Source organism: Microtus pennsylvanicus, chromosome 7 (genome assembly GCF_037038515.1).
Source record: "Microtus pennsylvanicus isolate mMicPen1 chromosome 7, mMicPen1.hap1, whole genome shotgun sequence".
Lineage (NCBI taxonomy): Eukaryota > Metazoa > Chordata > Mammalia > Rodentia > Cricetidae > Microtus > Microtus pennsylvanicus.
In genome coordinates, this window is record NC_134585.1 from 122,755,955 (window position 1) to 122,780,637 (window position 24,683).

The following is a 24,683-nucleotide window of genomic DNA, read 5'->3' on the forward strand; positions in this document are numbered from 1 at the left end:
AGAAGCCCCAAAGAATCATTCTGACCAATCTCTCTACTTAGCAACCACAAAACACAATAATATTAATAATAATAAAGTTGAGCTGGTGGCAGCCTGTCTGACTACAGTGATCAGTACTGCAGACAACCCGGACCCAGATTCTAGTCCCACATCACAGCGCAGAGCTTGCTGGAGCCAGAGCTCTGGGTGGGGCAGGTGCCGGGCCCCTTACCCTTGGTCAGTTGCCCATGGTGTGGGCTCTGCACTGCTGAAGTCTCCTGAACCACACAGCCAAGGCTCACTCACCCACATAGCCCAGGGTGAAGGCGAGTGTGTGGTTTCCAAGGCAACCGCATGCAGGTGGATTCTGAATGCTGTGGCCTGTCTGAAGCCAGTGAAGGGAGAAGTGAAGAGGAGCCACCTTCCACTGGCAAGACAACACCTCCGGAGCTAACGCGCTCCGCGGTCCTGCCAGGGTCTAGGACCCTGGACTGTTGGGGCCCAGGAAGCTTTGGGGAGGCAAGAGGAATCTGCCGGAAGGATGAGTCTGTGGGTGAAACACCTTCCTGAGCAAACACCAAGCATGAGGACCTGAGCTCAGGCCCCAACCACACATAAAAATGGGTGTGGGGCAGGCCAGGTGATGGTGGCGCACACCTTTAATCTCAGCACTCGGGAGGCAGAGGCTGGCGGATCTCTATAATTTCAAGGCCAGCCTGGTCTATACGAGCTAGTTCCAGTACAGTTAGGGCTGTTACACAGAGAAATCCTGACTGAAAAAATAAAAAAACCAACCCTGGGTGTAGGGGCCATATGCACCTGTGACTGCATAGGACGGTGAGTCCTGGAGATTCGCTGGCAGCCAGTCTAGCTGAACCTGTGAGAGACATCCAATGCCAGTGTCCACCTCTGGCCTGCATATGTGTACACATACAAGCGAGAGCAAATCACACACACACACACACACACACACACACCTCCCCACTTACTCACTCCCACAGGCATTTACCCTCGAGTCAATGGCACCCAGCAAGTGAACTTGGGAAGTCTGGAACTGGAGCTGTCCTTCTGGCTGGGACAAGCCCCAACATGCCCAGGCTATGGGTTTTCAACCTTTGACAAACACAGCACACACTGTCAGGAAGCAGCATGATTCAGAATGCATTTCCCAATGCCACAACTGAAAGTTAGTACAGACAGCCAAGATGGAACCTGGCTACCCCTTCGCCCCAGCAGTCAGGGCAGAGCAGAGACCTTCACACCAACTAAAAGGAGCAGAGGCAAGAAGTCCTCTGTGAGGCAAAAGAGTTAAATTCAAGTGTTTAAATATTTAGCAAATAAAGATATAGTGTTACATAGAAATTGACCATCAGTACTGATGTGGTAACCATGGCAATTCACGGCCGGGGCAGATCAAAATGAACAGGTCCTGGGACTGAGGCTGACCAGAGTGCAGTAGCGTGGACCGCAGTGGCAAGACCAGCTCACAGGAGTAGCCTGTGTCTCAGTGACCTTTACCCTTTGGGATACAGAAATCCTGGGCCAGAAGTCTGTGCTGTGGACCTAGGCCCGTCGTGCCTTTTGGAGATGAGGTTTCCCCAGAGAAGGAAGAGAGGCTGCATCTATCCACCCGAGCTCAGGCCATCCACTCACCGCTCAGCTCTCTTGCCGAGTCTAACTATGGGCCAGACAGGCACTTCTTCACCCCAGTACAGTCCCAGTCACCACGGAGTCCACATCTAGCGAAGAGAGGCTGACAAGAGCCGGCATTTGCGATCCACCAATCAAGCATGCAGCAGCCGGCAAAGAGCTAAGTGACGGGCAAGACAGGAACCTTGCTTGGGCACCAGAGGTGGCCAGAACTAGAAGAGAAATTACCAGGCTAAAGGTGAAGACGGTAAAGCCGACAGGCCTGTGGAAACACCGTCAGATTTCAAAGCCCAGGCTAAGGGCAGTGAAACCGTCACCTCCCAGGCAGTTGTCCAAGTACCAGCCGCTGAGTCTCCCATCTTCCGAGAACACGACCAGGCCTCCCGGAGCTCTGCCGGAGCCAAGCATCCATCCTCTCGCTCACTCTCTTGCTCTGCGTTCTCTCCCACCCTCCTTTCTTCTTTTATTGAGACACAGCAGCCTCACGCTGTAGCCCAAGCCTCCAACCCTTCCTGCCTCCTCCCGACCGCTGGGATTATAGGCATGTGTCCTCATGGCAGGCCCTCCTCTCTCTTGCTTCCTTCTCTCCAGCTCCACCATGCACAGGCTGACCCTGGGATTAGCAGCACCACAGCGAGCTCCCTAGAACATGGTCCTCGTTTCCAATCTCCCACATGCACTGTGAGCTATCGACGGAGATTTATGAAAGCAGAACAGGAGATGGGCATAAACTTGGCAGAGGAGGCTGCTCTGCAGCATGTCCTGGTCAGTCTGGGTGCCCATCCGAGCCCTGGTCTCCTCTGTGCTGCTACCCTCACACCAAGCCAGGCTGGGATGGCTACCCAGGGTCTTCAGATCCTGGGAACTCAGAGCTAACAATTCACCTCGTGTGTGTGTGTGTGTGTGTGTGTCTGTCTGTCTGTCTGTCTGTCTGTGTGTCTGCGTGTGAGTTCATATGTGTGCTCACATGCATGTGGACAAGCACTAGGTTTTGTGCTTTCTTTGTTGACTTGACACAGGATAGTCATTTCGGAAGAGGAAATCACAAATGAAAAAGATGCCCCCACAAGATTGGCCTGTGGTGCACTTTCTTGACTGATGACTGGTGTGAGTAGCCCATCTCACAGAGGGCAGTGCCACCCTGGAGGAGTAGTCCTCGATGCTATAAAGTAGGCTCAGCAAACCAGTAAGCAGCATTTTTCAGTGGCATGGCATTAGTCCCTGCACCCAGGTTCCTGCGTGAGCTCCCGCCCTGACTTCCCTGGATGATGAACTACAAGCTGGAAGACAAAATAAATCCTCTCCTCCTTAGTGGCTTTGGATCTTGTGTCTTAGCACTGTAGTAGAAACCCAAGCAAAGACAGATGGTTCCCTTAGCCACTCTCCACCTTACTCTTGGAAACAGGGTCTCTCCCTGAAACCAGAGCTCACTTTGTCTAACTTGCCTGGCCAATGAGCTCTAGAGATTCACCCGTCTACACACACAGAGACAAACACACAGAGAGACACAGACACATGCACATGCTATATGAACCCCCAGATAGGCTGCAAACACCAACCCCAGCTTCTGTGTGGTTGCTGAGGTCCACATGATTGGTGGCAAGTCATCTCCTTAGCCCAAGTCAGCACTTGGAGTTCATCAATCGATCAAGCAGGCTACCTTCAGGACTGTCTGAGGTCCATCTGCAGAAAGGTGAGCAGCCTCTAGCTCCCAGGGAAGACAGAACTTCCTCCTTCTCTCTTTGGCCTCTGAATTGCTCCAGGCCAGCTCTGTCTATGATAAACAAGGTCTCTGCTCCAAGTGACCTCAGTGCCCAGCATCCCCTCCCTAGAACTCAAGACACACCCCACTCCCTCCTTCACGCCCCATGGACTGTCACACACACCTCCTATGGTGCTTATGACCCTGGGTCAGCCGGCTCAAGGTGTGGGTCAAACACCCCCAAGAGGCGGAATTACGAGCGAATTGTGATTATTGAGTAAAGAGATGAACGAGCAGGCTCAGTGTTATAAATTCTAGGAGGGTAAAGTCACTGATGTAGAGAAATCGGTGCAGAGCAGCCGTCACACCTTCCCCTGCAGGGCCAGGAATGAGTCCGTGCTTCTAAAGGAAGGGAAGGCAAAGAGCAGGACTGTACTGTCTGCCTGTCCCAGATGGGAAGATGCCACTAACCTATAGCAGAGGGACCCAGAGAGTCTGCACCACACATCGTGTCTTGGTGACAGCACATTGTCCTGAATCTCCTGGACAATCATGCCGCAGTGGGTGAGCCTTTTACAAGGGTGAGCTGTGTCTTGACTATAATTTATGTCCTATAAATTTATGTCCCTGTCTTCTGTTAACCCTATTGGTGTTTAATAAAAATATTCACTTTTATATACCTAATAAATTAAAATCTCCACTTTGGGTCCCTTGTGGTCCAAATTCATAAAGTTGGAGGCTTATATCTTATCACTACCGTTATGTTCCGGTCACCTAGGAGGAGCTAAAGAAATGTGTGGAGGCTGAGGTTAGGTCTTGAGGGGTCAACACTTCTAGACAGGAGCAGGTAAGCATGACCCCGCTGACGCTCAAGTTGTGACTGTTGGCGCGTGCAGCTTCTACCCAGAGGCTTCTGATGTGCATGCCCACTGCTGTCCACATCCCAGCCTGAGCCAGGCACCTCCTCCTGGGAGTGCCAGCCTCCCCAAATGCATGCTCCTGGACCAGGCAGGAAAGCCTGGTTATTCCCTCTTCCTTTCAGTTGACTCCTTGCTCCCGGTCCATCCACAAAGGAAAACCACCTACGTTCACTGTCTCTACTTGTTCATTCCACCCCCTGACACCACAGCCGCTCCCAATGGCTGCGCTGAAAAGGATAATTTAAAGCACAGGACAAAGTTGTTCTTCAGCCCTGCCCCCATGCGGCAGATGCAATGGCTCCCTTCTCTCCCCCTCCTTACAGTCTTTAACTGTCCTTCTCTGTCTCCTATCTATCACCTGTGGAGGTTGCTCTGGGGACCCTGCCCCTCCTCTTATCTCCCTGCCCCTGTACACCCATTCCTAGCTACTCTACATCATTAGCTCCCATCCCCTTGCTGGAGGCAGCTAGGGGCCCCTCCTGTGCCCAGAGTAGACCCCCAACACCCTTCCTACCTTGACCTCCTTCTGTGTTTTCAGTCTTAATGAATGGCATTTTCCAGCACTGAGTTATCCAAGCAGTTGAGAGACTCCTCTCTCCCTGCAGAGAATGCAACCACCCTAATTGGTAACCAAGTCTTGTCGTTTCCATTTTCCCAGCATCTCTAATATATGTCCTCCCCCTGTCCTCATTCTTGTGCTCGCCCTGGTTAGACATCGCTATCCTTCACCTGGATGCTGTAATCAGCTTCTAGCTATCTTCCTGCCTCCAAAATTGACCCTTCTAACGCTCGGCAGCAGCTGCAGAGAGTATGTCAAAAACGTAAATATCCCTCCAGGTTGACACCCTTTCATCGTGACTGCTGCTGCCTACAGAACATCTCGAAACCTGCTAGCAAGACAAACGGATGCCACGGGGCCCGCCACCTTTCACCGTGGAGCTGCCCTGCTGCCTTGATGCATTCTGCATGCCCACTGCAGCTTCCACCCCAGGGCTTGTGTTTATTGCACAACCTCTGTGTGGGACACGGTGGCGGTCTGAATAAGAGTGGCCCCCACAGGCTCATATATCTGAATGTTTGGTCACCAGAAACTGGCACTGTTTGAGAAGAAATAGGAGGTGTGGTCACTGGGCATGGGCTTTGAGATTTCAAAAGCCCATGCCAGCCAGGCCCCTGCCTCTCTCTCCTTCTCTCTCCCCCCACCCGTCTCGTGCCTACAGACCAGGATGCAGCTCTCATCCACTGTTCCAGCCCCTTGCTAGAGCATAGTGCTGCCACGTTCCCCACTATGATGATACTGACCATAAACCTCTGAAACTGTAAGCAAACCCCCAATTAATTGCTTTCGTCCAGAAGAGTTGCCTTGGTGTATCTTTGTAGCAGTAGAACAGTGACCAAGACAGACACATTCTCCACCCTGTGAGCCAGGCATACTGGACTTTATCTAAGCTGCAGCATTTTTTATGATGCTCAAATTTGACCCATGCAGCAGTATTTGTGGTAGAGACAGTCACTACTGACTTTACAGGAAGGAAACAGAATATAGGAGAATCAGGAACTTTCTAAATGTCACCATATACCCTACCCCAAAAGGCTTGAGTCTGGCTTGAACCCAAGCTGGTTATCATCTTATCAAAAACCTGGTACCTGCCTTCTAAGACAGCACCAGACAGAGTCAAAGCTGGCAACCCCTCAGGGAAGCAATGGTGGTGCCAGGGTTTCCAGCTCAGGTGGAAGAGCTCCATACAAGCTGTGCACAGAGCAACCTCACGAAAGCCCTTGCTAAATACAAGCTGGAGGGGCAGCAGAGAGCAGGGCAGGAAGGCTATCAGGAGAGCAGCCAGTTCAGAGCCTTGGGCATAAAGGCACATACCAGGGGCATCTAAAGCACAAGGACATATACCAGGGGCATCTAAAGCACAGTGACATATACCAGGGCATCTAAAGCACAAGGACATATACCAGGGCATCTAAAGCACAGTGACATATACCAGGGCATCTAAAGCACAAGGACATATACCAGGGCATCTAAAGCACAAGGACATATACCAGGGCATCTAAAGCACAAGGACATATACCAGGGCATCTAAAGCACAGTGACACATACCAGGGGCATCTAAAGCACAAGGACATATACCAGGGCATCTAAAGCACAAGGACATATACCAGGGGCATCTAAAGCACAAGGACATATACCAGGGCATCTAAAGCACAAGGACATATACCAGGGCATCTAAAGCACAGTGACACATACCAGGGGCATCTAAAGCACAAGGACATATACCAGGGCATCTAAAGCACAAGGACATATACCAGGGGCATCTAAAGCACAAGGACATATACCAGGGCATCTAAAGCACAAGGACATATACCAGGGGCATCTAAAGCACAAGGACATATACCAGGGGCATCTAAAGCACAGTGACATATACCAGGGCATCTAAAGCACAAGGACACAGGAGTGAATCGTCAACAAGCTTGGCTCCCAGGTACATTTCAGCAATGCCCAAAATGCATAGCTTTTGTGTTTTCATTCCTTTTCAGGATACACTGGCTTGGGGACGAAAGGTGCCTGAGTCTTTTAACGCTTCACTCCAAAGCATCACAAGAGGCCAAGGCTGAAGGCTGGCAGGGCGATGTCTTCAACACCAGAAGGGACCACGTGGCAACCATGGTACTTTCCTTGCTGTCCCAGAGACAGGACTGAAGCAGAAAGGGGGTGTCATAGATGCACACTGTCACTCGTAGGTGCTCCTCTTCAAGGGGCTGTCACTCTGTCACCGTAGCACTCACAAAGCCCAGCAGATCCTGTGCTAGGCAGGTGGGCACAGAATGCGGCCCTCTAAGACTAGGAGATGGGACAGCCACAGCCTTTCTGCCCTGCTCACCGCAGCAGCAGCTGGCCTGCCCTGAGGAAAGTATTTCCATTGCTCCCCTGGAAATTCTCTGCCAGTCACACAAGGGACAGGGATGCCTAGACTGGGGAATTGAAAACCAGGGGCCTGGGATTCTAATGACTGAAGAAGTTTCCTGGAAACTGAGGCCCAAGACCACAGAGCAAAATAATGATGGGACTTGTTTTAGAAACTAGAACTCTTGAGTCCAGAACCTTCTATTCCAAAATGTGCTGCAGGCACCAGCTTTCTGTCAGGCACTGTATAAATTTTAGAAATGCAAATATTAATGATCTCATTGTCTCCAAAGTGAGGAGAAAGCCATCATTAGAAACCTGTAATTTGGCCAGGTGAGGTGGGGATGGGAACACCTCTCTTGCTGGCTCTCTGGGCCCAAGTCATTCATAGCACAGGCAGCTGCAGAGAGACTGTAAAGGTAAAGACACTGGTAACGTCCCTTGGGAGTCAGTGGGCCCAGCATGATGGGGTCTGGGTCGCAGGAACCAAGTCCAGCTACAACAGAAGGAAAGCCACACGCTTGCCAGCACTGGACAGCAGCGTTAGTGACCATACCGCTCTTCCACCTGGCAGATTCCAAGGTGCAGCTAGAAACTAGAAGGCAGGAGCGTGTGTGACAGGAAAGTCTCTATTTCTTGAAATCACACTGCACTCTATACCATCCGGCACCCTTAAGAATCCAGCAAAGTGGGCAGCAGGACTTCCATCCTTTGGGTGGGAAAGCTGAGCATTTGATACTGTCCTAAGGTCCTTCAAGCTGAAGTGTCTGAGTTAAGAGTCAAAGTCATCCCTCTGGGCTGAGTATAGGCCACAGGCAGAGCACTAGCCTGCCATGGGCATGGCCCTGAGTTCCATCCCCAGAACAACACACGGTAGCAAAAAGCTAAAACTAAAAATAATCAGTTAAAAAAAAATCAAAGCTCCCTACTTCACTTTGTTTCTCTAAAACTGTGAGTGTTGGGCTGGTAAGTGAGCGTCAGAGTGTGGCTACAACCGAAACAGAGACTACCCGAGTTGAGGCCGAGATGTCTGCCAGCAGCGTGACCAGTGGCATGCTGAACTAAGTCAGGCAAATAGACCTGAAGCAGGAAACAGGACCAGCCCTAAGACAGTCAGGCCTTGCTCTTCCCCCGCGATGCCTGGGGCAGAAATAGGAAGTCTATATGTCTGGGAGGACCACTGTGTGCTGGGAACCACCATCTGCCCTTCCTTCCAACCCGGGTCCAACAGGGAGGACCACTGTGTGCTGGGAACCACCATCTGCCCTTCCTTCCAACTCGAGTCCAACAGGGAGGACTACTGTGTGCTGGGAACCACCATCTGCCCTTCCTTCCAACCCGGGTACAACAGGGAGGACCACTGTGTGCTGGGAGCCACCATCTGCCCTTCCTTCCAACCCGGGTCCAACAGGGAGGACCACTGTGTGCTGGGAGCCACCATCTGCCCTTCCTTCCAACCCAAGTCCAATAGGGAGGACCACTGTGTGCTGGGAACCACCATCTGCCCTTCCTTCCAACCCGAGTCCAACAGGGAGGACCACTGTGTGCTGGGAACCACCATCTGCCCTTCCTTCCAACCCGAGTCCAACAGGGAGGACCACTGTGTGCTGGGAACCACCATCTGCCCTTCCTTCCAACCCGGGTCCAACAGGGAGGACCACTGTGTGCTGGGAACCACCATCTGCCCTTCCTTCCAACCCGAGTCCAACAGGGAGGACTACTGTGTGCTGGGAACCACCATCTGCCCTTCCTTCCAACCCGGGTACAACAGGGAGGACCACTGTGTGCTGGGAGCCACCATCTGCCCTTCCTTCCAACCCGGGTCCAACAGGGAGGACCACTGTGTGCTGGGAGCCACCATCTGCCCTTCCTTCCAACCCGGGTACAACAGGGAGGACCACTGTGTGCTGGGAACCACCATCTGCCCTTCCTTCCAACCCGGGTCCAACAGGGAGGACCACTGTGTGCTGGGAACCACCATCTGCCCTTCCTTCCAACCCGGGTCCAACAGAGTTTTGATTCTTCTTTTTCAATCTGGCCTCTATGACAGCTTCCCACATAGGCCAGGGTGGTGTCTAACAATGCAGCCTCCCTGCAGATTAGAACATGGGGACTCCAGAGGTTGAAGGGCCACAGACGCCCAGGAATGGTGGAGCCTGGGCTGAAGCCGACGCTGGAGACCCCTCTCCTGCCATGGCCCCTTGGTCTGCTTCAGTTATGCTACTGGCTGCTTTCTGGGATCTGCTAGGAAACAGTGTGGGTTTAAGTCCAGCAGCTTCCTCCAGTTTGACTCTGAAGGACGTTGCCTAGTGAGCCCTATAGTCAGCCCTCAAAGCATAGCCCAGTCTAAGCACACAAGACTCTGTAAAAGCTCGAGTAGAGCCTCTAAGGGGGTGTCCTCATGGCACTGGCACTGAGAGTCCTGCCCAGGAGGCCAAGAGTAAAAATAACTACATCCCGTCCAGCCACAGCAACTCCAGCACTTAGCCAGGAGGCTCCCCATGGTGCATCTGCTTCAGGACAACGAGAAACAGAAGGACCCATGTTTGCCAGGATTTGCTGACTGCCATTTATACATACACCCACTTTCTTCTTCCATCCTCACACGAGCCCAGCAAAGCTGGAATAAAGCCTCCATGATCCAGGTGAAAGGTCACAGGGCTAGCCAAAAACACTGCAAGAAGAGGCCAAGCCTCAACCCCATCTTTCTGACTCTCGAATTCTGGTCCTCATCAGTCTCTTCCTGCTGCCCAGATGTGATTCTGTCTCTGTCCCTCTGACCAGAGAACTGGGGCAGTGTCCAGATTCACACACACATGATCACAAACATCTGGATGATTTGGGTGACCTGGGTCAGCAGTGAGCAGATCAGCCTGCAAGGGGAGGGGAGAGGGCGGCCAGGGGATGACAGCTCACTGTCATGAGAGGATGCCCAGGTCCACTCATTCCAGAATTACCCTCACAGTCCATGTTCAACTATCCACCCTACATCAGCCAAGCTGGAAGAATACCCAGATGTCCAGGAAATATTTCCCAGAGTACCGAGTCATCCCGGGCAGCCAGGAACCAGAGGCATCCTCAACCACATCACACATCCATTCTATCGCCTGGCGTCTGCAGAGGTAGAATCCCCTTGCTGGTGTGTGTGTGTGTGTGTGTGTGTGTGTGTGTGTGTGTGTGTGTGGTGTGTGTTTAGAGCACAACTCCCAGTCACAAAGCCATATTCTCGCCCCATGAGGCCACCTGAGAGAAAATAATGTTTCCGTTGTTCTAAGGTCACAAGATAGCATCAAGATGCCCTTCTTGAGGATCCAAAGAGAAAGAGAAGAGCCAAGATCTCAGACACCATCTTGTAAAATCCCTCCAAGCTGGGCTGGAGACAGATGGGCTCAGCCCAGATCCGGGCGGGAGGATGGGCCACTGCTCCAAGCAGAGGGACATACCTGGACTTCCCTCGTGTGATAGGCGATGATCAAACCCAGCAGGATGATGGTGGATAAACTGATAAGGCATTTCAGGGCCAACGAAAACATGGAATCCTGCAGGAGAGAGGGAAAGACAGTTAGGGGTCCGGGCAAGAAGTAGCTCATGGGGTACAACAGCAAACAGCGGGCCGAGGAAGGAGAATTCTTAGTCCTTCCTGGGAGCAGGGTAGAGCAGGAAGTTAGCCTGAGCCTGGGCTGTCCCTTCTGAGCCTTTGCTTTTGATAAGAAAACATTCTTGCATTCCCAGAACAACTCCAGTAGGCGCAGTGCTTCATGTCTGTGATACCTGGCTAGATTTTGTATTATTGGCCTCCATGCTCATAAGTCTTAGAATGTAATTCCTTTTTTGCCATTGTTATATGGTTTGGGTATCTATACCGTGTCAGCTCATGTTCCTATCTTAGCATAAACCAGAAGATTCACATCCCCAGCCATGGAGAGCTCTGTTAGGAATGAATCAGAATGCCCGGGTAGCTTCTCTGTCCCCGGACTTCAGCCAAGGGCAATGGTGGAAGGACAAGGAGAGCAGAAGGATGACTGGGTGGCTGAGGCGCCAGCAAAGGAACAGAAAGGGGTCCTGGGTAAGGGAAGGTTTTGGTGGCCTGCTGGTCAGGGCAGAGGACAGTGCCTGCAGCTCCTGCCAAGGTGGCTCTGAGAGTCTGTAGTCTGTGCATTCGCTCTCGGGCTGTCTGGTGGGTCCAGAGCCTGCCCCAGCTACTCAGAGACGCATGACCATCAAGGTGACTACACCAGCCTGGCTCAGTGAGTGTTGGCTGCCATTAGTTTTGCTCCTGGCAGTCAGAGCATATAGCTGAGACTACTCCTGAGTAGTCAAGTCTGGAAGGAGAGCTACCTCCACATAGCCTTGAGCAACAAGCACCTCTCTATGGTCCTGAGAGCTGGGGAGACCAAAGAAACAATGCTATCCTCAAGGAAATCAATAATGTACAATTTCTGCATGTTCCAGCTTTATAGCAACGACGTGACCAGAGGCACAAATGGCTTTAGCCAGAGTTCAAAGCCAGAGCCTCCGACCCCCAGGCCATTGCCCTGTGCTAACTCTGCCAGGAAGTAGGGATGCTGGTGAAAACTCCCCGACACAGATCTAAACGGCCGATTAAGACAAGAGGCTAAAATATAACTAGGTAAGACAGACAAACTCTACTATTCTGTATAGAGTTACTATGGTTATAACTACCTATGGCACATTGCAAATAACTAGAAAAGGACAAACGTTCTTACCACATAGGACTGCACAATGTCTGAGGGGATGGGGTATTTTCCAGCCTGAGCCAGTCCTCACATACACGCATGTTTCAAAGTCTGTGACAAAACTCCCATAGAAATATACGCATATTATGTTTCAGCTAAGATTTTTAAGATAACAATAGAAGTATTTCAACAGCAACATACGTTTAATAGCCTGGGGATTCTCATAGCAGAGCTGAAAGAGCTTCAGGGAGGGAGGCATCACTGGCAGAGGCTGACCAGCAGATGCCCTTGCTGATGCTCTCGGCACCCCCTGTGCGCAGACATGGGATGGAAGCTACTCTCTCTGGTGTGTCCATCAATCTCATCTCTTATTTCCTTGGTATAATCAATATAATTATAATATAATATCAATATAATATAATTAGCTTCAAGAAAGAACTAGCGAAATAAGTCACTGGTTCGTTCATTCACACTTGGTTTTTGTGTGTTTGCATTGTCTGTTGCAGGGTGCACATGCAGCAAGCAGCCATGTGCATGCACAAGAGCATTCATGTGGAAGCCAGAGGACAACTTTTGGAAGTCTGTTCTCTCCTTCCACTTTCATGTAAAACTCAGGAATTGAACTCAGGTCATCAAGTTTGTGTGGCAACCACTTTTACCTGTAAAGCCATCCCCGAGAGCCTGTTTTGTTTTCTAAGACAAGATCCAGGTATGTAAACTTCCATCTTCCTGCCTCAGCATCCCAAGTTCTTATTCATTTGCGTTTTCACAACAGTTTCAACCAGTTCTTGCTTGCTGAGTACCTGCTAGACACCCCAGGGCGTGGTCCATGCTGGGGGTACACAGAGAGGGCCCTGCCCACGGAAGTTTTTAGTCTATCTTCTTGTGTAAACCCTCACTTAGTTGAACTATACGTTCCCACTGTGGAGAAACGTGGCCAAGCTGGGGTGTAGCTTAGTGTTTCAGAGAGCTAACCGCACAAGGCAGAGGTCTGGATGCTGTCCCCAGTGCTGGCCTACTTAGCATCTCCTGCGCGCTTCAGAGCGAAGAGCATCCTGGAGCTTTGTCTGGAGCCCGTGAGTATAGGGGTGTCTCAGGGAGTCCTGGTGCTCCGCTGATGCAACATGAACACCAGGAGAAACAGAGCCAGTCCTGACCCTCCAAAAGGTTCGAGCTTTGAAAGCTTACTTGATTCTGATCCCAGACCCAGCTGGGGCTGAAAACAAAAGCTGGAGGCACAGGGACTCTCGGGTTGTTGTGGGACATGATGAATTTCCCTACAGGAAGGAGCTGGGACAGCTCACCATGCTCTCCAGCCAGAAATGACCATAAGGTCCTTGTCAAAGTGGTCCAGAAGCATGTGGCCAGCATCACGCCTACCCCAGGAAGGCCTGTGAGCAGCGGCACCCTTCCCGCCCCTAATTCATCTTCTTGGCAAAAAACTGGCTAACGTCAGAATCTACGTCTATTTCCATCATTTTTAGGGGAAGAGGTAAAGGGACAGAGGCCAGACGCTGTCTCCTCCCTTTAAGCATCTTCCATTTCTCCCAAAAGTCAAAGCTTTTCCATTAAAAGGCAACTCCCACCTGCTCAGAGGTTTGGACTGCAGCAGCCTGCGGGGCCAGTGGCAGCCTGCGGGGAGTCAGGGTGTGCACTGGACTGACAGAGACCCTAGAGACTTTACAGACAGCCTTGAGGTCTCATCGCACGTCAATAAAAGAAAAACATTAACTCATTTTCTAACACCTATAAAACATGTCAAAAAAGTCTAGCTGGATCTGGAACATTTTCTATTTGCTAAAATGTTGAATTATCATCTTCTTTCCCACTTGAACTTTAGTGAAGCTTGAAATTGATGTGACTCTTGGGATGACACAGGGTTGACTAATTAGTCGCAAAACACCACACGGTGGGGCACCTGTCACACCCGCTGTGCCCTAACACACTCCATCTGGGGCCTTAAAATCGACTCAGTGGCCGTGAGGAGTCCTGCGGTCAACTAGTCAACCCTTCTCCCCTATGTCTGAGGCCTTTTTAACAACAAAGAAATAACCCCCAACAAGCAGGATACGCAGGGCACATTCCATTGATGGGGGAAGTTTTATATATAAAGATTTAGTTTTATTTTTAAAATATGAATGTAAGAGGGGTGCACCCACAGAGTCCAGAAAAGGGAGTCAGACTCCCCTGGCTAGAGTTACAGGCACTTACGACCTCCCACGGTGGGTGCTAGGAGCCTAACTCTGGTCCCCTGGAGAAGCCGTATGCATTCTTAACCACAGGGCCAACTCTCCAGCACTGATTTCAAAATCCATCTAGTCCTATAGATTCAAGGATATTCAAGTGGTTCCGACCATCTGAGCAGCTAGTGATGGAGGATAGTACGGCCATAAAGATAGAAAGCATCAGAAGTCACAGAGAGAAAGAAGTTGGGATAGATTGTTAGCTGGAAAGTTTTGAGCCTCAAACTGCATGTTTCTGATTATTTTTCAATTTTCCCATGTAGAAAAAAGATTGTGAAAATACCAATATTCTGTATCATAGACTGTTTTCTTCTCTCCTCAAATTATTAATAATGGGAAGATAGCATTTGTAATTGAAAAGTTTATTTTTCAAAATCTGAGCCCTGGACTGCCAGGAAGAGGCTTCTGTGCAGTGGGAAGCTACAGCCTTACTTGTGACATGCCTTCTGCACCGGTGCAGGAGCAAGTGAGCCTCGAGTGCACCCCTGGCATGGGGATGATGCTCTAAGCTTCCTCTGGGTTTCGAAAGCTCATTTCATGTACTCATGCCCATTCCCCAGTGTCGTGCTCGAAAAGAGACTATTCTCAGCTTGAGCAGATTTCACACTTAGGCCAGGTGGGCACTTGGGCCCCTTAATCGCTTGGGCTGGGCTTATGCACGCGTGCCCGCTTCAGGCGGCTTTATTGCTTCACTGATTGTCAATCTATCTAACCCACATGTTAACACATGTTAGCACATTTGTGCTGTGTGAGCACATCACCTGTTTGGTGCTCTGAGGATAACTAACAGGCACTTAAGAAATACTTCCTTTACAGCTAACCTTCCATGAGCCCTGATCACGTGCTTCCTCGGAGCAGACCCACCACACATGAGCCCTGATCATGTGCTTCCTCGGAGCAGATCCATCACACATGAGCCCTGATCGCGAGCTTCCTCGGAGCAGACCCACCATGAGCCCTGATCATGCGCTTCCTCGGAGCAGACCCACCACACATTTGACCCCTGATAAACCTCCCGTCACCGTTTTATCATAAAACACCGAGAATTGGAGAGTCCTCGAAGTGACGTTTTCCAGGTCACGCAGCTCACTCAGACTTTAGCTATCTGCCAGATTTCTCTGCGTCCCACACTTCCCCTGCTCTTTGGTGTCCTCGGGACTGTGTGAGACAGTATGTCCTGTTACCTCAGTGAAGCCTTGGGCTACACAAGAGATTTCTGGCTGGGCAGGAGATCAAGACACATTCCTGGAGACGTTCCCACCATGTGGTCCTGTTCCGCCCCTGGACACGAACCAGCCCTTCACAGGTCTGTAATCTTCCCATTGATAATAATCTGGACTAATGTCCTGCTACTACAGGCACCTGCTGCTCAAAGGAGCCATCATGAACTCTCTTTAGCAGACAAGGAAAACTGAGGCTCCAAAGAACTCTATTTGTTCAAGGGCAAAGCCAACAAAGAGCAAACGCAGGTTTGGGGGGGTCAGGCTGCCACTCAGACCCACCTTCCTTCAAGCTTTGAGCCCACAGCCCTGCAGCTGGGCCCCACTGGCCTCCATGTTCAATCAAGGAGCAGCTTTTCAGGGCTGCTGCGTCCCTTCCTGGGGTTGTGCACAAGGTGATAGAGTGGTCCCCAGGCCTCTGAGCCTGCATGATAAATTGCTCTCCTGGCCTGCCTTGCAGCTTCCAGAGACAGGCCAGAATTGTAATGATTACAGTAGATCTCCCCAGAGACTTTGAAGTTTTTAATGTGTTTTATTATTTGGATCATTGCGGGTGGGGGACAGAAAATGATGCAGACAGAGTCATGCAGGAGCCCTGAACCAAAGTGAAATGCAAGCTTCAGCACCAGAGTCTGTGCAGGCTCCTTTCCCCAGCCAAGTTAATAAGCTCCAAGGGTGTGCACGCGAGCACGCAGCACATGCACATGGCCCATTCATGACTCTGTCGCTGCTTAGGAGCCCCCAAGGGACGGAGGTGATAACATCCAGAACCTGTATTTCCTGAATTAAGGTCTGATGTGCCTTCCTGACATCAACTCGCTTTGTGCATTCGACTTGGGAAATAATTGAGTTAGAATCGTTCCTGTTTAATAAGGTCAACCTTTGCTTCAATTTCATGGAGAGGCTCCAAGACTGATTGATATTCAGCACTGGCTTCGTACTGGAGCTCTGTAATGGTTGTCCTAATTAGACACTCTTGCTAATTAATGCTATGCAGATTAAGCCAGGCCTTCCTTCCCCGTCCCCTGTCCCTCCCCCAACCCCCTTGCTTCCAGGGAAGTCAGCATTCTTGGCTGCTGATCTCCAGGGAGACCCTGCTTCTCTCCTCTGCCTGAGCCTGTCATGCTGCACCTAGCCTAGCCTTCCTTCCCCTGCTTCCTTCCCCTGCCTTCCTTCTCCTCCCTCCCTTCCTTCCTTCCTTCCCTTCCTTCCCTGCCTTCCTTCCTTCCCTTCCTTCCTTCCTTCCCTTCCTTCCTTGCCTTCCTTCCCCTGCTTCCTTCCCCTGCCTTCCTTCTCCTCCCTCCCTTCCTTCCTTCCTTCCCTTCTTTCCCTGCCTTCCTTCCTTCCCTTCCTTCCTTCCTTCCCTTCCTTCCCTGCCTTCCTTCCTTCCTTCCCTTCCTTCCTTGCCTTCCTTCCTTCCTCCCTCCCTTCCTTCCTTCCTCCCTCCCTTCCTTCCTTCCTTTCCTTCCCTGCCTTCCTTCCTTCCTTCTCCTCCCTTCCTTCCCTGCCTTCCTTCCCCTGCTTCCTTCTCCTTCCTTCCTTCCCCTGCCTTCCTTCTCCTCCCTTCTCCTCCCTTCCTTCTCCTCCCTTCCTTCCCTGCCTTCCTTCCTCTATCTTTCTTTCCCTGCCTCTTTCTCCTCACTTTGCCTTCTGAACTTTCACCGTCTTGCCTGATCAGACCTTAGCTAGTCTTCCTCCCAGGTGTACCCGTCTGAGGTCATCTGGGTCATGAGGTCACCTGAGGTCATGCTGGCACTACCAGCATCCTCAGCGTGATGTCCCATCTCATTGTTAGTACTCACGGTCCAGAATGGAGTCACGGAAAGGCTCAGCCCACTCTAACCTGTTGTTAGTGTGGGGATAATAACGTTTTCATTGTCTCTTTCTATAACACAGAACCTGACAACAAAAGGTTAGAATTCAAGTCATGTCTCTGAGACTTCTCTGTTCTAACACTGGGCTTCCAGTTTCTTCTTTGGGCCTTATCCTCCCAAGGTCTCCAGTCCCTCCTCTTCTCTCACCTCACACACATAAGATATAGTTATTTTTCCACATTTTTTAAGTCAAACACACTTCCTCTTGTCACGCAGAGCAGAGAAGCTGGTTTGGTCTCCATTGCAGGCCCCACCATCAGCACCTTGTCTTCTCAGCACCTCAGAGACACCACCTGGCTACATCTCCTTCACTCAGGTAGCCATGTGGCTGAGCCTTTGCTCTCCCAGGCTCCAGGCTGAGCCTCTGCAGAACACTGGGCTCCCTCCCACCCCGCCCAGGCTCCAGGCTGAGCCTCTGCAGAACACTGGGGTCCCCCACCACCACCCCACTGTACTGAGGGAATCCTGTCCCATCAGCACCCTGACCTCCATAGCCGAACTACACCCTTCTGGACAGGCGCCCTCAGCGCTCGTCCGGCACACAGCCAAACGCCAGAAAAGAGAGAAACAATGGGCAGGCAGGGCCAGGAGGACAAATAGGGCAGAGATGGTCAAAACGGACAGGAATCTCCAACTGAGAGAAGACATGGTCCCTTTGGGCTGTGCTCATCAAGGAGTGACCGGGACCAGAGGAGGCTACACTCATCTGAGGAGCCCCTGCATCCTGAGTGGGAGCTGCAACCTTGCAGAGGAGGCGACACTCGGAGCCATCTGAGGAGCCCCTGCATCCTGAGTGGGAGCTGCAACCTTGCAGAGGAGGCGACACTCGGAGCCATCTGAGGAGCCCCTGCATCCTGAGTGGGAGCTGCAGCCTTGCAGAGGAGGCGACACTCGGAGCCATCTGAGGAGCCCCTGCATCCTGAGTGGGAGCTGCAACCTTGCAACCTCACCCACTGGCAGAGAGCTTTCGAGGGCTCCTGGGTTTAAGCCTCAGACACCTTTCCCACAACCCTTCGTGCAAGGTCCTTGTGGCTGCTTCATCCTTACAGTGACCACGCATGTGACTCTTCTTCCCTCCATGTAGCGCTTCTGTTTTGAGTGTGTCTGAGGCACAGTGCCCTGGCAGAAGGCCTCCAGTGGGCCACTCTGTTCTCTCAGCCCTGGGCCCAGCAGGACCGTTATATGCAGGCTGACTAACTCGGGGTGGGGGGGGGAGTCTAAACAGATGGCTGCCTGGAGCCGTGCCCTGCTGTGCCACCTTCTCTGCCTCCAGTCTCATCCACCCTCTCAGCTGGGAGCATTACCTGCCTGAGACCTGTTCTTGCCCCACACTCTCCGAGGCCGCACACACAAGCTGGGGGTCACTTGACAAGACCTGACCTGTTACTGTTGCTCATCCTAGCCAGAAGGCCAGCCAGGAGGGTGTATCTTAACACTAAATTCCTTCATGTGTCATCACAGGGGAACTACCGTCCAGCACATAGCAAGTCAATAAATACCGGTTGAACGTTGAATACTGAATATTTGAAGGAAGGGAGCAAAATTTAGAGATGTGTCCCCAAAGCAGACACTTCCATGCTGGATCTTCAAATTGATGAAGCAAAAAGGGGACGACCAAAAGAATGAGTAATATGTGCTCACTTGCCCCGGGGCCCACGTGGCCCCACCCTATAGAGAGAGTTCTGAAGCTGAGAGAAAGCTTGTCACTTATACACAGTCCCTGGGCAAGGAGGAAGTAGAGGCAAGATTTGAACCTAAACAAGTCTGACTCTAACATCCAGAGGGTCTGGAGAAAATCTCGTGGCCAGGCCCCAGCTGTGCCATTAAACCTCAGTGACTTTGGCGTGACAACGACAGTCTGAGGTCAGAGCTGAGAATCCTGATTGCCCCTGCAAGTCCAGCCCAGGCCTAACCTGGCATGGGGAGGGAAGATGGGGTGCCAGTGAGTGAAGGACTAAAACACATAAAATCACTTTGGCCTAGGATGTCTGTCTGTGGCCTTCTATTTTGTCACTTCCAGAAGGACATAGGACCTGATATCTGAGGGACATCTTGCAGTGAAAACACCAAGGACACTCAGGTCTGAACAGAGGGTGGCCTGGTATTGTCTAGTGAAGCCAACATGAAGACTAAGGCACCAGCTTAAGAGGCAACGATCCTCCTGGCGCCTGGCTCTCCCGTGGTGTGGTGCCCCAAGGAAAGAAAGAGAAGGTCACTTTGGGAACCAGGTTCTCCAGATATCAAGTCCCAAGCCCCTTCAGCCACAGACATAATTCTGATTGAGATGATTCCTTTACAAGGTGTGGGCAGAAAAGGGCAGACAGACAAGGAGGTGTGCTGCACGCCGCCTGTCCTGCATTTCCTGCCACACTTACGACACTGGCGATCAGTCAGAATTTGTGTTACACACTTGCCATATGTCAGGCATTGCATTGTGTGGGAGGTAGACACAACAGGACGGGGCCTTCCCAGAGCCTGATTGCTACTCCGAGGGAGCTGCCGAGGCCTCTTCCGGACAAAGCCAGCACAAGCAAAGGTGCTTCGGAATGCTAAGGAGGAATAGCAGCGTCTCTTTGTCCCACTGCAAGTGTGAACATGGATGCAACTCCCCCAGGCACAAGACCCAGGGCCTAGGATGGAGTGACCTCAGCCCTAACCAGAACAACAGATTCAGAATCTCTGCAGGCTTTTTAAAATGATCTCTGGCTCTGATATGCAGGCTAGAGGTGAGAGCTTCTCCTCTAGGAATCTGGGAGGCGGGAATCAGCGTCATCACTGAGATGCCACTAAGCAGATGCTCATAAAAATGATGGAGTCCTGAATCTTGCCATTGGTGGCAACAGTTAAACCCTCCTGGCTCGCTGTGAGAGTGGCAGCAGCTGTTAGCCCAGGCTGGTCTGACTGACTCTTCAGGCTGACAACTTGCTTCCTCTCCAGGCGCCTTTGAGAGACACTCCCCTGGAAGGCCTTGACTGTCTCAGAAATCTGTCCTCGGTCTACTTAGGTGTGAAGCTAAGCCAGTACCCCTGTGAGTCTCGCTCCGACTTGGCCTCACAGGTCCCTATGGCAGTTCCCCTTCTCACGCCAGGTCTGAAGGCATCCTTGGAAATTCTACATGAGGACGGTAGGGACAGGAAGGCTGGCTTGTCCCTAGCAGAAGTCAGCCTGTGGTAGAGAAACTGTAGAAGCCAAGTTTGCGTTCACAGGCTCACCTGGCAGTCCCGTCACGCTTGACTTCATCTGTTCTCCGAAAGCCTGGACCCTGCCTGAGAAGCCATTTCCAGGCCTATCACCTAGTCATTTTCTTTCTCCTTCCTCTACTGTGGCACGTGAGTATCAGCCAGTCAGCAATGTCACGAGTCCTGTTGTGCCGAAAAGCAATACAGAACACACACTCGCCACGGCTGCTGGCCTCAGACTGCATCTCCCAGTCCCTATTTACAGATGAGGAAACTGAGGCCCCTCCTATCCAAGATCACATTCCAAACTGAAAGGGGTAAGAGTTCTAGCCTCTCAAGGCTTGGGCTGGCCTTTCCCCTTGCCCCTGTCCTGCCTGCCACTAGCCTGACTCTCCCCCAAAGGGCAGGGCCCGCCTGAGCCTCCTCAGCACCTGTGGGCTCATTTCACGGTTTGAGGAAAGACTATTCCTCCAATGGCTCAAATCAAAAGAAATAGCAATTACCTACTCCAGGTTCTCCATCTTCCTCTCGCTTAAAACACAACCACTTCAACATAAATAAAGAGAAATGGTCTGGAAAAATAACCAGTTGGCATGGAACAATTGGCATTTCAGTCTGCAGAAGAAGCGGAAATACTGTTTTGGGAAACTCAACGCCACCATGGGCTGTTAACTCCTAACCATTTGGCACACGGGCTTTTCAATTGTTTCGCTGTGATAGATGATGTTGACAGAAGAGGCGGAGACCAAACATGGGCTATGAATGGGCTGGCTGTGGTACCTTTACAAACCCGTCTCTTTCTCTAGTCCTCTGGCACCAAACCGTTGCCAGCCTGCCCACCTTGCTTTGAGCACCAGCAATGCCAGCAATGGGGCACCACTTGAGCCACATCAACTACTCCGATCAAGCAAGCTTATCTGATGGCCCAGAAGGCCAGCCATGGGTCACATGGCCACTGACGTAAACGGAGATCAAGGCGCTGTAGGGAGCAGCTTTCTACAGGCCCTGTGTGCTTCCTTCCCAGCTGGGACCGGACAAAACGGCTATCCCAAGGAAGGGTAGCATAAGATGTTTCAGTGAACAGGCGATGAGTCAGGAAGACATCTCCCACCTTCATGACCATATCCACCATGATCAGCTTCAGGAAGCAAATCTCAGATGCTGACGGACACCCAAGAACCTGCCATGAAGAAAACTCGGGCCCTGCATGTACCCAGTGAAACAAAACTGGCTGAAGGAACAGGGGCTGTCCCAACTTGGTGATCCAGAAATACAGTGAGGGCGAAGAGTCCCTGAGCAAGCTCGGGGCTCGGTAGCCTGTGTCCCTGCTGCCTCCTCCGCAGATCTGCACGTCAGTGTGGATGAGAGCTAACTACAGAGCATCAGATAGTTATGAAACTACCCCCTACAAGGAACCACAAGGCCTGGATGTGTCTCTGTTTAGCAACAGTGGATTGTCCACGGCTTTGGGGCCCCATGAAGACTGCTTCTGGGAACGTTCCAATCTCAAACACTCAAAGACAGCCTGAGAAACTGCTGCCCAGCAGGTCCTGGAGCTAACCATCTTGAAAAAAAAGGAGGGGGGGAGGGGGGGAGGGGAGGGAGGGAGAGAGGGAGGGGAGGGAGAGAGGGAAAGACCTCCAAAAAAAAAGCATGGTGTTGCACCTGACAATTGAGAAACTGGGGCATAGAGAACCCATAAGTTTTCCCAAGGATAATTGGGAAGTAGAGGGGCTGGACTCTAACCTCAAGTCCCCCCCCCACCGTGTGTGTGTGTGTGTGTGTGTGTGTGTGTGTGTGTGTGTGTGTGTATAACCCTGGCTGGCCTATAACTCACTGTGTAGACTGGCCTCACACTCACAGGGTCTACCTGCCCTGAGTATTGGATCAAGGGTCTCTACCACCACGCTCACATTCAGCTAACCCCAAGCTTTCTAATCCCTTGTCCAAGACTAGTAGAGTCCCAGGCTGAGGCCTGCTGAGGTCACCCTGCTCTTGCTGACACCTGCTCCCCTTCTGCAGAAGCCAGGTTGGCTGACCCCTCCCTCTGTTTCCATGGCCACAGAGTTCCCTGACCCCAGCCAGCTGCCTCTACCTTCTTGAGGACAGCCACCTAGAAAGCCAGTCCCAAAATGGCAGGTGAACCATTTGGCCCTGTTATTGTCTTTAATATCTATTCAGTGACAGCAAAACCTCTTCTCCCCTCGAGGATTGTTGTGAAGGCCAGATGATGAATGTGAGCATGTTCTAGTAGTCATGACTTCCCATGAGCTCACAGCACAACCCATACACAGGGTGTCTATAATGTCCACTAGCCCAGAGAGTCCACTTTGTGCCTGACATAATTATCAATATGAATAGTAGCCTTGTATGACACCCGACAGTGAGTCAGACACCTTCTTATCCACAATGCATTTGCTGCCAGTGGGCCTGAGAGAAGGGCTCACTTTCCTACCCCTCCACCCTGAAGTCTCTCACCTTGTAGAAGGGAGGAAAGGAATTTTCTACGGCATTAGCAGACCCTCTGCCCCAGCCAGGCTCACAGACAGGCATCATTTGCTAGATCAAAGTAATTATTAGTAGACACTATTTTTAGCAAGGCGGTGTCACTGTGCCTGGATTAATTGCTCTTCTATGTCACTCCTTTAAGGTTTATCATATCAATTATGGACAGCCATAGTCATGAGCTGAGCTTGCTTTAGTCCTCGCTGGCTTGAATTTCTCAGCACAGAATTTCTCAGAGGTAGCAACATGTCAAGAGCTAACTAGCAGAATATATTTGAAATCGAATCACTGGACATCAGTTTAGGATCTTCCTATTTATGGGTCTTGTTTGATTTTGTCCTTCCCAATTCCCTATTTGATCTTTAGGAGACAGAGCAAGTCACTCCTGATGCATGGACAGAAAACCTAAGGCCCGGCATATCTAACCAAGTACATAAAGCCACAATTTTGCCAACCCCAATTCTGCCAACACAGCATAGCCAAAACATCGTCAAGCCTTTTTGGTAAATCCATGGGTGTGAACTGCATTGGGGGTTCTTTCTGTGCTTTGAAGTAGCCCCATGATTGGGTACTTGGGATGGTCCACAGCTACCTGGAAACAGGCCTGACAGGAAGCCAACCAAATGCATCAGTGTGTGTGTGTGTCAGGCTCGGAGCCCTTTGCCATAAGAGCTTCAAGGGGCCTCACTGACAGAAAGAAAAACAATTAAGAAATTCTAAGAAGAATATGTCCAGATCAGAACAACATGCAAACACAGAGACCCAGAGGTTCCAATCTTGCTGCAGTGCCGCTGGAAGGCACCCCTTGCAAGAGAGGTGACAGGGCTGCCCCAGGCCTCCACCAGTGTTGAAATGGGAGAAGCCAGGGAAAGTCAGTTGACACTTGAGTGTCTGATATGTGGGTCCATGATCAGAGTGTGCCAGCCCCACACCACTCTCAGAAATGCAGATCTAAGCAGTCCTCTCTGTCACCTCACCCAAAGCCTGTTTAGAGATAATGAAACTAGCAGGGGTGGTGGTGCACGCCTTTAATCCCAGCACTGGGAGAAAGAGGCAGAGGCAGGTAGATGTCTGTGAGTTCAAGGCCAGCCTGGTCTACAGAGCAAGTTCCAGGACAGCCAGAGCTACATAGAGAAACCTGACAGATGGTAAAACTGAGGCACCATATAGAAACAAGCCGGGCAGAGCTGAGAAAGAACTCATTTCCTCTGGCCTCCTGCTGCCCAAGGCTGTGGGTTTCCGCAGGCAACTGTGTGGAACGCTCCCTCGTGGGAAAGTTAGCTGCGATGTTCCGTCTCTCTCCTCCACCTTCATCTCAGGCTCCTCCCCCATACTTCTTCCCTTCTGCACTGTTTCTGTTTTCCAGGAACATGCTTTAAGATTGCCAGCTGAAGAGTGGAGTCTAGATGAATCCACTAGAACCCTCGAAGTCCCGCACGTACGGTCTTCTACTCTGCACCAGAGGGAGGAGGGAGGAAGGCTCTCTTCCTTCTGCTCCCTTGCCCCTCACAAGACCTGGCACCTACTCATAGATGCTAGATGGAGAAGGAACGGATTCCTCAGGAGAAATCTGTGGCATTGCTCCGCTACAGATTTGATCCCTCAGGTAGTCACAACTAGAGTTAGGAATTTAATATCTGAGTCACCTTAATTTCCTCATCCCACTGGCTAAACAGATAGCTGTTTGTTCAGCATCCATCACTCATGCTTTGAACTCTAACAGCTGTGCTCAGAGACCAAGGAAAACAGAAAGCCTGCCAATCCCTCCTGGGGCTCCTCGCCCTGGAGGAACACTTGGATGGG

At 51.3% G+C, this 24,683-nt stretch overlaps 1 protein-coding gene across 2 annotated transcripts in view; it reads right to left on the bottom strand.

Annotated features, from left to right (window-relative positions):
• Positions 1 to 24,683, bottom strand: part of Kcnn3 (potassium calcium-activated channel subfamily N member 3) — a 150,263-nt gene that overhangs the window by 98,065 nt on the left and 27,515 nt on the right. For both annotated transcript variants that reach the window (XM_075978416.1, XM_075978417.1), the window contains exon 2: positions 10,606 to 10,701. In XM_075978416.1, the coding sequence (XP_075834531.1) occupies positions 10,606 to 10,701 (96 nt within the window). The remainder of the gene's footprint in view (positions 1 to 10,605; positions 10,702 to 24,683) is intronic.